At 35.8% G+C, this 15,525-nt stretch overlaps 1 protein-coding gene across 1 annotated transcript in view; it reads right to left on the bottom strand.

Annotated features, from left to right (window-relative positions):
* Nucleotides 1-14,446, bottom strand: part of kat2b (K(lysine) acetyltransferase 2B) — a 30,480-nt gene extending 16,034 nt beyond the window's left edge. The window contains 8 exon segments of the mRNA NM_001045034.1: nt 3,165-3,290; nt 3,372-3,469; nt 3,553-3,744; nt 7,075-7,256; nt 7,630-7,716; nt 11,317-11,462; nt 11,662-11,800; nt 14,246-14,446. Of these exon segments, the coding sequence (NP_001038499.1) occupies nt 3,165-3,290; nt 3,372-3,469; nt 3,553-3,744; nt 7,075-7,256; nt 7,630-7,716; nt 11,317-11,462; nt 11,662-11,800; nt 14,246-14,446 (1,171 nt within the window).
* Between the last annotated feature and the right edge of the window lie 1,079 nt (nt 14,447-15,525).

Raw genomic sequence — 15,525 nt, 5'->3', positions numbered from 1 at the left:
ACATACTGTGTAGTCATTGTGATTCAATGTGCCTGTTAAGTTTCGTATTGAATTTAAAATATTACTTCTCACCTATAAAGCTCTAAATAATCTAGCTCCTGTTTATCTAACCAACCTTCTGTCTCGCTACAAACCAACTCGCTCTTTAAGATCTCAAAATTCAGGGCTTCTGGTAGTACCTAGAATAGCAAAATCAAGTAAAGGAGGTCGAGCCTTCTCTTTCATGGCTCCTACACTCTGGAATAGCCTTCCTGATAACGTCCGAGGCTCAGACACACTCTCCCAGTTCAAAACTAGATTAAAGACCTATCTGTTTAGTAAAGCATACACTCAATGCATCACCTAGCGGGTTCCACACTGGCTCCTACATCTTACTTATATACACTATGAACAGCAGCTACGCTAATTATTTTCTTTATTCTCTATTTTCACCTGGGGATACTCATCCCGAGGTCCTCAGATTATGCGGAGTCACTGATTGGATCCAAGACCAGCGACGTGATGATCCCAAGGATTCCATATCCGGGACCAGGCCATATCCTGAGCTGCTGCTGCGCTGATGGTCGTGGGGAGTGGAGAACATGAGTCTGATTCCAGCGACGCTCCAGGGACAGACGAGTCTTTGCTGAGGCCATCTTCCAGCCTAAACCACGACGAATGAAGTTCTGCACTAGACTTTTGGCCAGCGGAGAAATTAAAATGGTCGTGCCCAACTGAGTCTGGTTCTCTCAAGGTTTTTTTTCTTCACTCCCATCAGGTGAAGTTTTTTTTCCCTCTCCGCTGTCGCCACTGCCTCGCATGGTTCAGGATTGGTAGAGCTACGCATCGATGAATTGGCTCTTCAGTGTTTGAACTCTCAGTAATGATTAAATCACACTGAACTGAGCTAAACTGAACTGAACTTAAACACTAAAAACTGAACCACACTGTTCCAGTTACTGAACCACACTGTTCCAGTTACTATGACCATTTATGTGAAGCTGCTTTGACACAATCTACATTGTAAAAGCGCTATACAAATAAAGCTGAATTGAATTGAATTGAATTCACAAGAAACATCTTTTACGGTCCCATTTAAACCTGATTTTAAGATAAAGTGCAATTACAAGCAGATTGAGCTACACACTGTTGTTAAAGGCACAGTATGTAATTGTCACCACAAGAGGGCATGTATTCACAACTAACAAATGCATATTTTGATGATGCTGTGAATGAGTGTTGAATATGTATTTAATTAATATGCTTTGTTTTTGATAATACATATAATACATAAAACATATAACACAGAATATATAAAAGATAAAAGACAGGACCCATAAAAGAACTGATTCCTTAAAAAAGGTAAAAAAAAAAAACATTTCCACAAAACATTTTATCCCAAAAAATCACTGTTTGTTCATGTCATATTTAACAGATATCCCACCCTGCAAAAACTCATTTCAGAGAAGTTTTGATCTGGCCTTGATAAAAAACAACAACAACAACAAAAAAAAATGTACCTTCCTGTAGCTTATTAATTAACACTCAGACATTAATAGGGTGTGTGCATAGAAACTGTTACTTGTCAGCGTTTATGACGAAATTATCTACACTACCTGATTGAGATACATTATAAAGTGATTCTCTGACCGGACAAGAAGCACTTGTTTAAACAGTGAACCATGTTCAAACCCATGTTTCAATGGTTTTAAATCTCATTTTACACTTGATCAACTATATGAATGCTTAAGTCTATTTAGCAGATTATATTTAACTCAATTACATTATTGATGCTGTAAAAGGAAACTTATGAAATTGAAAATATTCACACAAACTTTCACTGGAAGTTTATCGGTGGCTAAAAAACTCTTTCTGTGCATAGAGCCCACTATCTTGTCCAGTTATATTCGATTAGAGCTAAAACTAAACTCTGCAGAAGAGTGGCTCTCCAGTACCTAACCCAGCTCTAAGGCTACATTGATTCATAAAGTGATTTCAAGCTCTCAGGCCCCATACACACAGCAACAGATTTAGGTAAATCCACAAAACGTCTAGCCCTATTTATAGACAAAACACCCTTTTTAGAAAAAGGGATATCACAGTACCACATGACCAGAAGAAAGGAAGAAACCCACTCATAACAACCAGGACCAAACAACAATGGGAGATTAAAGCAATAGTATCTGGCTGCAGCCTTTATGATGCAAGCTGAGACTGCATCACTCAGTGATGCAAAGTTAGACACAATGCACTCAAATGGAGTTAGTGAGGTCACTGTGACGGGTAGGGTTAGGGGTGGGGTTAGGTGAGGCCATTAAAAAGCATTGGATGCAGCCCAGATTGCACTGCACCAGGTCTGCAGCCAGACCCATCTCGATTAAAGAGCTGTGTTTATTAGTGCTATTGCAACACAACCTTCTAATGCTCTATCAACTAGATCAAAGAAGCTTAATCTTGTTTTCTGATGATCTACCTTCCTGCAGAGTTCAGCTCCAATCCTTATAAACACAAATAACCTGCTAAGGCCCCCACTAATACATTTTAGTTTTAAAACGGCATTTTAGAATGTAAACGATTCACGTCCACACTGGGGTTCCACATAGCGTTTCTGAAAAAATCTCTGTTTACACTACACCACTGAAAATGCACATCGCATGACCACATATAATCTTGCATGCGCTGCAGCATATGTGGACGTCTGAGCTCCAGGCATTCGGCAAGTGCTTTGAGCACAGCTCCCCAGGTGAGAGCAGTGCAGGTCGGACAGTTAATCAAGGATCTTCTGCTGGATTTCATCTCACTATAATTGTCAAACGTGATATTAAATTCATCTTTTCTCTATTTAATGGTCTATTGAATCTATTACTTTTTCTTAGCTAACGTGTTTTGGCTGAGCACAAAGATAAGTTGATTACAAGTACGCTTATAAGTACGCTGATTCTGCATATTTGACAAGATTGCTTGCTTTTATACTGACTATAAGAAACTTTGCAAGTACATGTCAACTTACATTTACCCCTAACCCAATCCTAACAGTCTACTTATAATCTAATGAGAATTAGTTGGCATGTATATGCAGTGTAACTTAAATTCAACAAACGAATCATCAAAATAAAGTGTGACCAAAAATAAAATAAAATAAAAATTGCCTCATTTATAAAACGTCTTATAAAATAATTTGATACCTGGATTGGGTTCAAGGACAGAAGCTGTTTTCCGGGCCGGGCTAACACTTCCTCCTCCAGCCAGCTCCACTGGTGCTGGACTGCTGCTGTAGTACAGGGAGCGATTCACAGGTGGAGCACTAACCACTGCACCAATCAGAAAAGAGAAAGGTTTGTTTACATAGCTATCCCACATAACGAAATATAAAAAAACCCTTTAACATTCACCTGTTGGAATCTGTCCGCCTGATAAACCAATCATGAAGTTTTCACTCCAGATGGGCGAATTATGACTATAAACCTCTTCCTCCAGCATAGACAAAAACCTGGACACAAACAAACACATACACTCATATTCACACAACATCAGTTATTTGTGGAGGCTTCTGGCACTATGTTGTGTGCTTACTTGGGGAAATGTGTAAGAATGAGTGTGCGTTTCTCAGGTGGTAGTTTGTCTTTCTCCTGGCGGGCCTGTTCCAGCAGCTGCTTTCTCATTATGGTGAACACAGAGCGCAGGAAAATGCGTCCAAAAATCTGTGTGGCCTCGTACCTTGGGAGACTGTCACAGAACTGGGGCACGTTACAATAACACAGCCACCTACGACACAAACACACGAAAAGGCCACAAACGTGTAGTAAATGTTTATGCATGTAAACAATCTGGAATTTTACATAATAAATGTTATGATTTATGTTTTCTTTCTGTCTTTTTTTTTTACCCTCCTCTCCGTTTGCTCAACCCTTAGGTTTCTTATTGGTTTATTATTCTGTCCATCATCATTATGACGTTCTCCGGTTCCACCAATCCCAGGACGAGCCGCAAGGATTTAAAGCCCTGACAGACCAGTGTGTGTGTGCGCTCTGCCTCGGCGTACCCTTTTGTGCTCCACGCAATTTGTTTGTGCAAATGCTTCGTCTATTTAGTGATTTATCTCAGTTACTGTGGTAATTTGAGTTTGCTTGTTGAACTTCGTTGGCTTTGAGTAACATAATATGATGGTTGTTGTGTGATTCTAAACTAAGCTTTGATGGACTTATCCGGTTTGTTTTGTTTTAGTTTAAATTGATGTTTTGTTAGATTAGTTTGAGTGTTTTGCCACCCGTGTATTTTGAGTTTTGTAGTTTAATTAGTTTAGTTTGGGTGTCGTATACACTGAAGATCTAGGTTTTTATTTTGTGTTTCTTTTTGACGCCTAGTTTAGATTTTAGATTTAAGGATTGCTTTGTTTTGTTAATTTCTTTGATTTGGCTTACACTCATTGTTTTTGTTTAAAGATAATAATTATAAATGTTTTTTTTCCCCATTTATTATTGTTACATGTTTCAATTATTAAGTAAAAAGCTTAAATAAGAGTAACTGAACCTTGCCTCATTCTTGATCTGTCGCACACATTACACCTGTGTCACTTAAATATTACAGCATCCCACTTTAACATCATAAAACACGTAACATTTAATTGGTGGCAGCGGTGAGATTATTTAAATTTATCTCTTTATGGGATGAAGTGAGACGATGTGTGTTTGACAGCGGATCAATTTTGAGTTTTGAGTGAACGAAGATTAGTGATTGAGTGGAGTTTTAGAGCATAATATTAGTATGGCTGAGTTTGATTTAAACAGTTTCGTTAGTGCACCATCTGTTGAACAATTGGATACCTTTCGAAAAGATGATTTATTAAAGATGATTTTGTTAAAGCCAAAGGGAGTAAATCTCTCCAACACAAAACACTTACTATAAATGTTGTTTGTGTGTTGTAGAAAATAGACCAATACTTCTAAATTGTGATAATTGTTGGTCAAAATCTTTATAACGTTATAAGCGGATCACTTTAAAAAGATATATAATTTAATTAAAAATAAACTGAAGATTATTTTGTTTGTTGGATAATTTAGCTTGTTTAAAAGTAAAACTAAGTAAAAAAAAATAAATTAGAATTTTTTTATTCACAATATTTTAAATATTTGGACTTGAAACAAGTAAAAAATTCTAAGTAAGAAAAACTTTTTTATGAACCTGCATTCATCCTCGAAACACAAACGAAGATTATTTTAGATAATATCCAAGAGCTTCTTCATCTACAGAAAACAACAATGCTGAAATGTTCTAAAAAGGACCCAAGGCATTGTCAAAACATTTCATGTGACTTTAGGGATTCAACTGAAATCATACAAAAGCTATAAGAATATTTTTGTATCGAAAATAATACAATAAAAATTACCCAAATAAGGGTACTAATTTAAAGTGATAGTTGACACACACACAAAAAAAAAATAAAAAATCTGTCAATATTTATTCACACTTTACTTGTTTCAAACCTGTTTGAGCTTCTTTCTTCTGTTGAACACAAAAGAAGATCTATGTTGCAAATGTAATCATTGGCTTCCATAGTATTTGTTTTTCCTAGTATGGAAGTCAATGATTACAGGTTTTAAGCTTTGATCAAAGTATCTTCTTTTATGTTCAAGAGAATAAATAATCTCATAAAGTATTGGAACCCATTAAGTAAATAGTGACTAAATACGCATTTTTGGATGAACTATCTCTTTCATATGGGCAATACAATGCAAGGAAGTTTCACTGCTGACTCTATTGGCAATATGTCACACTGTCAGTCATGGGACGAAAACTGGTTTCAAGGTTTACCGCAATTTGAAAAATTTAAAGTTTTACAACCCGCAAAATCTTTCTGTTTAACCACTTCAAATGTATGTTTAAGAGTTTTTTTAAGGTTTGTAAAGAAACCTGGTTTTGAAACTAATGAAGATAGCAAATGCCTTTTTTTTATTATTCTTTAGTCTGAGATGTTTACTGTTCCAAAAAATTTTAAGTGTTTCCTAAAATAAAATATATTGTGTTCATTAGGGGGGAATTTTTTTTTTTTTTACCAAGACATTTAAAAATAACTTATTTTACAGCAGTAATCACAACACTGTGATATTTTTATCCAAGGTTGACACCGTCAGAAACTTATTCTGCCCCATGTCTACATACTGCCAAAAGTGAATGTGGTTTCATACACAAAAGCGATGTTGGAGCCTTGTAGATTAAAGTTGAACTACTGAAGTCACATGGAATGATTTAGATCCTTTTTTGGACTTTTTAGTGCAGTGCTGTCAATAGCTATGTTTTTCATCCACCTAATATTATTATGTGCATTTTAGATGTGCGCATAAAAAATGGTTGATAGAAATGCCAAGATGCACATAAACTTTGAATATGAACTTTTTATTCAATAAGAAACAACTGCTATAAACTACGATAGAAACACTTTTACCAAACTAATTTCAGTATGCGCATTAAAAAGTAATGTGATTTTTTTTTAGAAGAGAGCGTGTGATTATAATAACATGTAAGTGAATGGCCAAACCAGCAGGCTGACCACATTGTAAAATATCTGAAATGTTGTTTTGGTCATTCTAAAATGCTGTAACTATTTCAGTATTAGTGGTAATATATTATTTATTACGTCCAGAACTGTCAAAAGTGACTGTGCTCCGCATCTCACACCTTCAAACACCACCACGTGCTTATTGCATGTCGGCATTGTCTTCAAATAATTTATTAAATGAAGAAGATTAACGCAGCTCATCCTACCACAGCAAATTCTGTTTTTATTTTTAATATTCGGCACCAGTTAACGATTTTGTTGTCTTTGACTCTTTGGGTTTAAATGCTGCTTAATTCACAAAACTTTTATGCAATATTCCAGTTTTGCACATAAATTAAATTTCCATCTTTAGATGGAAACATGGCTAAGGGAGGATGAGAGAGCTCTCAAATTTCATCTAAAATATCCTAATTTGTGTTCTAAATGTTGCATAAAAGTCTCAGGGGATCGGAATGACATGATTATGAGCCAATAAAAACTGAATTTTCATTTTTGGGTGAACTAATCCTTAGTGTAAAGTAAAAAAAAATAGCAATCACCTGGTGTAATTGACTTTATAACCAGCTACATCATCATCTGGTGCTCTTTGTCTTTTTTGTGAGGGCGTTTCTAGCTGCCAGTAGTTGATCTGGTTGAGGAACATCTTTGCGAGCTCCACAATGGTTTGTCTTTCCTTAGACGGAAGGTGGCTAAACTTGTACTGCACAAAGTTGTTCACACCCTACAACAAAAACAACACAGGAAAAAAACATAAATGTGTCTCCAACAGCAAGGATTTTAGGAATGTGTCTTTGGGTGTTTAGCATATTTGTACATCAGAATTATAGTACACTGCCTACAAATTAAGCAAGAAAGCTGGAGCTTGTGGTTTTCACCAAAGTCTGTTTTAGAAGAAAAGTTATAAAAAGTTATATCATAAATGCTCATTCCTGACACCAATATCACTGATGTTCGCACATGATCATGATGAAGAGGTTGACTTGTTAGTTAAGTATGTCACCAAACACATGCAGCTTATTAAATGTAAAGATTAAGACAATGATTCATTCGTAATGATGACAAAATATTCTTGCTATTTACAGTTGAGAAGTTACCTGCTCGATGCTTGGTTTTTCAAAAGGCGGGCTTTCCAGAGCCTCCACCACTGGCCTTCCCATCTGCAGGATGCATTTCCTTAGCAGCTGTAACAGTTTAAACAAATAAGCTGGACAAACAGTTGCAAACCGAATATATACAGTTGTAATAATATACACAGAACATATACGGAATGTAAAATTACATTAATATACACTCAACGGCCACTTTATTAGGTACACCTGTCTAACTGCTCGTTAACACAAATTTCTAATCAGCCAATCACATGGCAGCAACTCAGTGCATTTAGGCATGTAGACATGGTCAAGACGATTTGATCTACTGCCGTTCAAACTGAGCATCAGAATGGGGAAAAAAGATGAATAAAGTGACTTTAAACGTGGCATGGTTTTTAGTGCCAGACGAGCTGATCAGAGTATTTCAGAAACTGCTGATCTACTGGGATCTTCATGCACAACCATCTCTAGGTTTTAAAAAGAATGGTCTGAAAAAGAGTAAGTTTCCAGTGAGCGGCAGTTCTGTGGGCACAAATGCCTTGTTGATGCCAGAGGTCAGGGGAGAATGGCCAGACTGGTTCAAGCTGATAAAAAGGCTACAGTAACTCAAATAGGCACCCGTAACAACTGTTGTATGCAGAAGAGCATCTTTGAATGCACAACCAGTCCAACCTTGAGGCGAATGGGCTACAGCAGCAGAAGACCACAGTGAGTGCCACTCCTATCAGCTAAAAATAGGAAACTGAGGTTACAATTCACACAGGCACACCAAAATTAGACAATAGAAGATTAAAAAAGCGTAGCCTGATCTGATGAGTCTCAATTTCTGCTGCAACATTTGGATGGTAGGGTCAGAATTTGGCATCAACAACATGAAGGCATCGAGCCATCCTGCCTGGTATCAATGGTTCAGGCTGGTGGTGCTGTTGTAATGGTGTAGAGGATTTAATCTCGGCACACTTTAGGCCCATTAGTACCAATTGAGCATTGTGTCAACGCCACAGCATACCTGAATATTATACCTAAGTACAAATCATTCCAGACTGGTTTCTTGAACATGAAAATGAGTTAACTGCACTCAAATGACCTCCAAAGTCACCAGAACTCAATCCAATAGAGTACTTTTGGGATGTGGTGAAACGGGAGATTTGCATCATGGATGTGCAGCCGACAAATCTGCAGCAACTGCGTGATGCTATCATGTCAATATGGACCAAAATCTCTGAGGAATGTTTCCAGTAACTTGTTGAATCTGCGCCACGAAGGATTAAGTCAGTTCTGAAGGAAAAGGAGGCTCCAACCCGGTAATAGTAAGGTCTACCTAATAAAGTGGTGAGTGTATAATGCTGTTCAAAACTAAAGGTCAGTGATTAGCATTTAAAGTATTTTAAAAATGAAATGAAATTTTAATTGCTTATCCTTAAGTTATCCTCAGAATATATGACTTCCTTTTCTCAGATGAACGCAACCTGATTAACACCATGCTGAATTATGGTGTTGCGTTTTTTAAAGCTTCCAAAAGTACATTGGTTCTTTTGTACAAGTTGTTGAAAATGCGCATTCAGCAGCTGCCGGAAGTCAGGCATTTGAGTTTATAATTTTAAAATTATAAATATTTTTTGTTCCAAAAACATACTTTTTTTTTTACTTTTACTTCATACAACATGCGTTAACCTCGTGACAGCATATGGGTTCATTTTATGACAGATTTACAAGCTTAAAAAATGACCACTACCCAACACCATTATACCTAGAAGAGTCAGGATAAAATGTTAAACTACTCTGGCTGTGTTTGTTTGAAAGAAGAAAGGCATGTACACTAAGGATGGCTTGAGAGTGAGTAAATTATGAGGTATTTTTGCATTTTTAATGAACAAATAAAAACGGATTAAAATTATTAAAAGTGACTAAAGACATTAAAAAAATATGTTTTAAATAAATACTGGTCCATTGAGCGATTTATTTACCTTTATGTGTTTTGGTTTCCACAAAAAATATTAAGTAGAAAGCAACATTGATAATAGCAAGAAATTTTCTTGAGCACCAAATCAGCATATTACAATGACTTCTAAACAATCATGTGACAAATGAAAATTTACAATCATATGAAAAAGAATAGAATTTAAATTATATTAAAATAGAAACCAATTCTTTTAAAATGTAATTATGCCACAATAATACTATAGTATGATTTACTATATTTGTTTATAAAACACTCTGTGAGCAAAAGAGACCAGAAATCTTTGGTAATTATATTCATAGTAATATATAATCAGAACAGATTCTGTAATCATTTAAGCACCAGGGTTCCCAAATATCCTTGTTTTCCAGTCATGGAAATAATCTGGAAAATTATCGAAATGACCAAGTGTCCTGGAAAAAGTCCTTCTTGATCTAGATTTTGTTATTGTTGTTGTTGTATTTTTCAGTTTGAATCTACTTACTGTTGATAAGCCAAATATGATGACAGCTGAGCAAGGTTGTGGCTTCTACGGCAGAATGGTAATTACAGTTAACGTCAGAATTATTAGTCCCCTTTGAATTTTTTTTCTTTTTTAAATATTTCCTAAATGATGTTTAACAGAATGAGGACATTTTCACAGTATGTCTGATAATATTTTATTTTCTGGAGAAAGTCTTATTTGTTTTATTTCGGCAAGAGTAAAAGCAGTTTTGAATTTTTTAAAAAACATTTTAGGGACAAAATTATTAGCCCCTTTGAGCTATTTTTTTTTCGATAGTCTACAGAACAAACCATTGTTATACAATAACTTGCCTAGTTACCCTAACTTGCCTAGTTAACCTAATTGACCTAGTTAAGTCTTTAAATGTCACATTAAGCTGTATAGAAGTGTCTTGAAAAATATCTAGTCAAATATTATTTACTGTCATCATGGCTAAGATAAAATAAAACAGTTATTAGAAATGAGTTACAAAAACTATTATGTTTAGAAATGTGTTGAAAACATCTTCTCTCCGTTAAACAGAAATTGGGAAAAAATTAAATGGGGGGCGAATAATTCAGTGGGGCTAATAAATCTGACTTTAACTGTATATTTCAGTTTTCACCCTCTGAGGTTTCTCAAGTGCTTTTGTAGCCATTTTTTTTTTTTGAAAGTGCATTTCATTTAGTTAAATTTTAGTGTTTTAATTTGGAAGAACGGAAATTGATCATACACATTTTTTTGACCACTTTATATATTTTTTGTTTTATAACGATTTTAATATAACAAATTTTAAATTTTAAATAAATTACTCCAGGTGCTCCGGTTTCACCCACAAGTCCAAAAACTTTTGGTATAGGTGAATTAAGTGAGGTAAATTGTCCCTAGTGTATGTGGATAATTGAGTGTGTATGAATGGATGTTTCCCAGTGATGGGTTGCAGCTGGAAGTGCAACCGCTGCGTTAAAACATATGCTGAATAAGTCAGAAAATCATGTGTCTGACCCACTTCCATTCTTCTGGCTTACTACCGTTCCATTTTCCATACCTTTATGGCATTCACATTCAAATTAAAAAACAAAATTTAAACAAAAAAGCAAAAGTTAAATTAATTGCAATTTCAAAAAATGCCTACAACAAGTCCATTTGAGATCAACTCCTGTCATAGTTTATGTTCTGGAAATTATTTCTTCTAAAGAGTGGGAACCCTGAGTGGGACCAATGTGTAACAACCCAAATGACTCACTTTGAAGAGAGAGAAGTAAACTTGTTTAGTGTCAGGATCCTCCTCTTTATGGACACACGTGTACAAGTACTCCACATCCAGTACAATCCCAAGCAGTCTGTTCATCTCCTCTTCTGACACATTCTCCAGGTGCGTCACATGGTCACCTGGGCAGTAATACAAACACATGAAATTGAGACTTTATTTGAGCCCTAGGGATTGATGACATTGGTCTAAAAGTTTTTTACTTAAGGTTTACTGAAATGCATTATCCCTAAACCTTAGTTTCTCTATGGATGAGAGCACAGGGTTTTTTTCTTCGGGAACTCTGTCGTTGTGCTCTGTTATTACACAAACAGTCATTACCGAGGGCGTGGCTGCAGCTTCTACATGGCTCCATTAGGCTGACAGCGGTTGGTTGCTCAGCCCTGGGTGGGGTTGGAGGAGGCGGAGTAGGGGGAGGGTTTTGACTCTTCCAGCCATTACACTTACAAGCTCCTTCAGCCTGTGTGAAAACCAAACAGATCATTCAGGAACAGACATGAGAATGACATATTACAAGCCTGTGGCCAGGGGGGTCCTGCCCCTCACTGACAAAGATCCAGAGTTTGTCCCATACATGAGGTCATTTGCCATATTTTGACCACTATGGCGTAATTAGTAGAAAAAAAACACCTATGAAAATAACTCATCAAAGAAGACTTCTGGCATCCCATATTCTGATGAGGAACGTTGATTGAGCTGACAGTTTGTTATTTGCCTAATAAATGACAATACGCTACAATATTTTATTTAAAAATATATTTTTTAATATAGTTTTTTTTATCTTTTATTCTTTATTCTAAATCTTTAAGAAATGTTTTTGGTACATCAAACATGTGGGTATGATAACCATCCAACAATCAAGCAAAAATGCTTAATATGTCACTACAATGCAGTATTTAAACCTCATAATTAAATAGAAAATGAGGCGAATAAATGCAAGAAGGTAAACTTTTTGAGAAAAACAAACCACCCCTTTCACCAGGCTGGCTACAGGCCTGTATTAGGAAGCTCATAATAATAAACAGTAACAAATAAAATATTTTACATTTTATTTAAGGACGACTAATCCAAAATTGTATAATTTTATACATACACCAAGAAAACAAGTATACTGATTATGTACAGAAAATTCTGAATTTAAAGGCTTTAGGACTACAAACTGAACAACTATATTACTTAATCTATGATTGCTGATGGGCTTGTTTCTAAAGAAGAACAAATTACTTAAAATTAAACCATTACACGATTGTTGAAACATCCCTAACCACACTCCATTCTAAAAAAAAGTGATGCCCATTATAAAGTGCAACTGCCCACTATTTTCTTTTTTTGCATTTATCCCATTCCTTTTTCCCGTAGGTATTTTTACTAAAGTTCATTAAAGCATTACAAGCTTTGAACCAAATGAAAATTAGACAAAAAGAAAGAGGTGCAAGACTGTGTACATCATGACTAATTCTTTAACAAATTGTTTTTAGAAACTATTTATTTTAAGTTGCTTGCAAAATATGCAAATTTCTTCAAATATTTCAGCAATGCTTGATAACACTCTGATATTCAGCATGACATTATGAATAATGTAGTAGTTCTGCACAAATTCCACTATTAAACATGATTGTTTCGAAAATAAGTTCAATTCATGTAGACCTAGATAAATGTTGAGTGACAGGCTCACAGTAAACACATCATCGGTCACATTTTACGACAAGGTTTCATAAGTTAATGGATTTATTAACATTACTACATAAATATTAATAAACAATACATGTACAAGATTTATTAATCATAGTTCAACATATACTAATACATCATTAAAATCCAAATCGGTGCTTGTTAACATAAGTCAATGCATTGTTAACATGAACTAAATGTAAACTTTATTTCCATTAACATTAGCAAAGATAAATAAACTGTGATAAAGGTATATGTTCAATGTTTATTCATGTTAGTTTTACATTACATTAGTGAGTACATTAATTAATACAACCTTATTTTAGTCTTACATCATCGAGATGTTGTGGTATGAGAGAGAGAAAAAAAAAACTTTTTTTTTTTATTAAAGAATATTAATAGTAAGATATACAAGTACATCATTTATAACACTACAAAGTCAATAAAATAGTCATTTTTACTTCATGATGGCATTAAACGAAACCTTATCTGATAACAAAAGAAAAGCAAAACTAATGCTAAAAATGTCAAATCCAATTTATTGATGCTTTGTTATGTAGCCTATTAGTTATTTCAATGTTTTTATTAACAATTCAATAATGCAAGTTATTGAAATATTTCAACATGAGTAATTTGGCTCTCCGTATGGTTCTAGTGCCTGATCTGATAAGCAGACAACGCCCCCCAGCAACACACCGCGCCCCCAGTAACAGACCACGCCCCTTCAGCAGCTGTCATCCTGTCAAAACAAAGACGCCGCTTTCACCTCTTGAGTAATCAACTTCAGATTGAGTCTTGTGTTGTGGCAAAACTCTCGCACTAAAGCACAACGAGTCCAGTGCGACTTTACAAAACGCAAACAAAAAAAAATCAACAAAAATCACTGCCGAAAGAAGAAATAAATTGTAAACAAGACTCGAGCGCCAAGTGTGCACGTCATTTTGCCCACTACGTTACGGGTAAACACAGCGGTAGTATCTCTACAGATCACGGAAATGAGCACTTCATGGATACATTTTGGTTTAAGCACTTAATTTAGTTGGCTAGCATAAAGAAACACGCATTCGCAGTTTAAAAGAATGGAGGACAAAGCAACGGCTTTTTGTGCTGTGCTTGCAGATTCAAGAGTGGGTAAAGTAAGGTAACAGCTACTTTCGGCGGTCAGATAAACAAATAAAAGCGAACCTCTCCTCCACACTGTAAACGTAAACAATGGTTTTCCGTTAAAACTTACCTTGCACGAGGAATAAACGCCGAGTTTCTCCAGTTTCTTCGGACGCGGGGAGGAGCGGAGCTGCGCCTTCTTGACGGCGATACGTGCAGAACCGACAGCAGCGCCCGAACACTCGGTTCCACCGACTCCTGGAGCAGCCGGAGCCGAGCCCGCCGCGCCCACCGCCGGGGAGCCCTGAGGGATCCCCGTGCTTTCCGACATCGAACCTGCTTGCGCGCTCCGGCTCGAATCCTCGAAGTCCGCCCGCTGTATTCGCTCTCTCTACCCCTCAACAGCGGGATCAGACATGGCGTTCATCCCTGCTTTTTTATTTGACATTGTAAATCCGCTTCGTCTCCACTAGGGGAGGCACGGAATGAATATCCCGTTATTATTCGGAGAGGGATACAAATATGCCGAGATTCTGAGAGAACACTCAAGGTCAAATACATTAAAAGCGTTAGACAGGATTTGTAGGCACATTACTGCTTTGAAAATTCTCCCATCCCCGACTATGCTGCTGATTTATCTAGCCCAGAAGTTGGACCGACCAGTTTAATAGTCTCCAAAACTTCTCTAAAACCAGCCTGACCAGGCCAGAATGCCATTTTTGATTGGGTTTAGTTTGTCTGCAGAGATTTAAACCAAAGGCTTCTCTAAGTATGAATAACATCATTGTTATAAATAACAGCCTAGCCCTAATGTAATATATGCAGTAAATAATTTTATGATGCTGTGATGAATTTTAGATGTTAAAATATAAAAATATAAAAAAATAACGTAATTTATCTTTTATTCTGTAAACAATTGATGACACTAGGCATGGGACGATAACCGTTTTCAAGGTATACCGGAGTTTGGAAAAGTCAAGGTTTTAAAACTGCTAAAATTTTCTGCTATACCATTCCTAAGGTACGTGTAAGTGTACGTGTGATTTTTTTTTTGTCTTTGTTTTTAGGACAACAGTATCTCCAGCAAAAAAAAATATCCAAAAATAACATTTTAAATTGTAAAGAAACGTATAAAGACACCAGAAGTCAAATATATATTTTAATTATTTAGCTTGACATGTTTAATGTTAAAATATTTCGGAAATGTTTCTCAAAATAAAATGTATTGTGTTTAAAGGGGAAAAAGCTTTTATTTTATACACAGACTTTTGAAAAGAATATATTTTACAGCACAATACCGTGATATTATTATCCAAGGTTATCATACCATCAGAATCTTATACCGGCCCATGCCTAGATGACACTTCTTCTGAATTAAAAAATAAATGTTGTGATCTACAGAATTTTATG

The sequence above is a fragment of the Danio rerio genome, chromosome 19 (assembly GCF_052040795.2).
Source record: "Danio rerio strain M-AB ecotype USA chromosome 19, GRCz13ab, whole genome shotgun sequence".
Classification (NCBI taxonomy): domain Eukaryota; kingdom Metazoa; phylum Chordata; class Actinopteri; order Cypriniformes; family Danionidae; genus Danio; species Danio rerio.
This window is presented reverse-complemented; position numbering and strand designations above follow the sequence as displayed.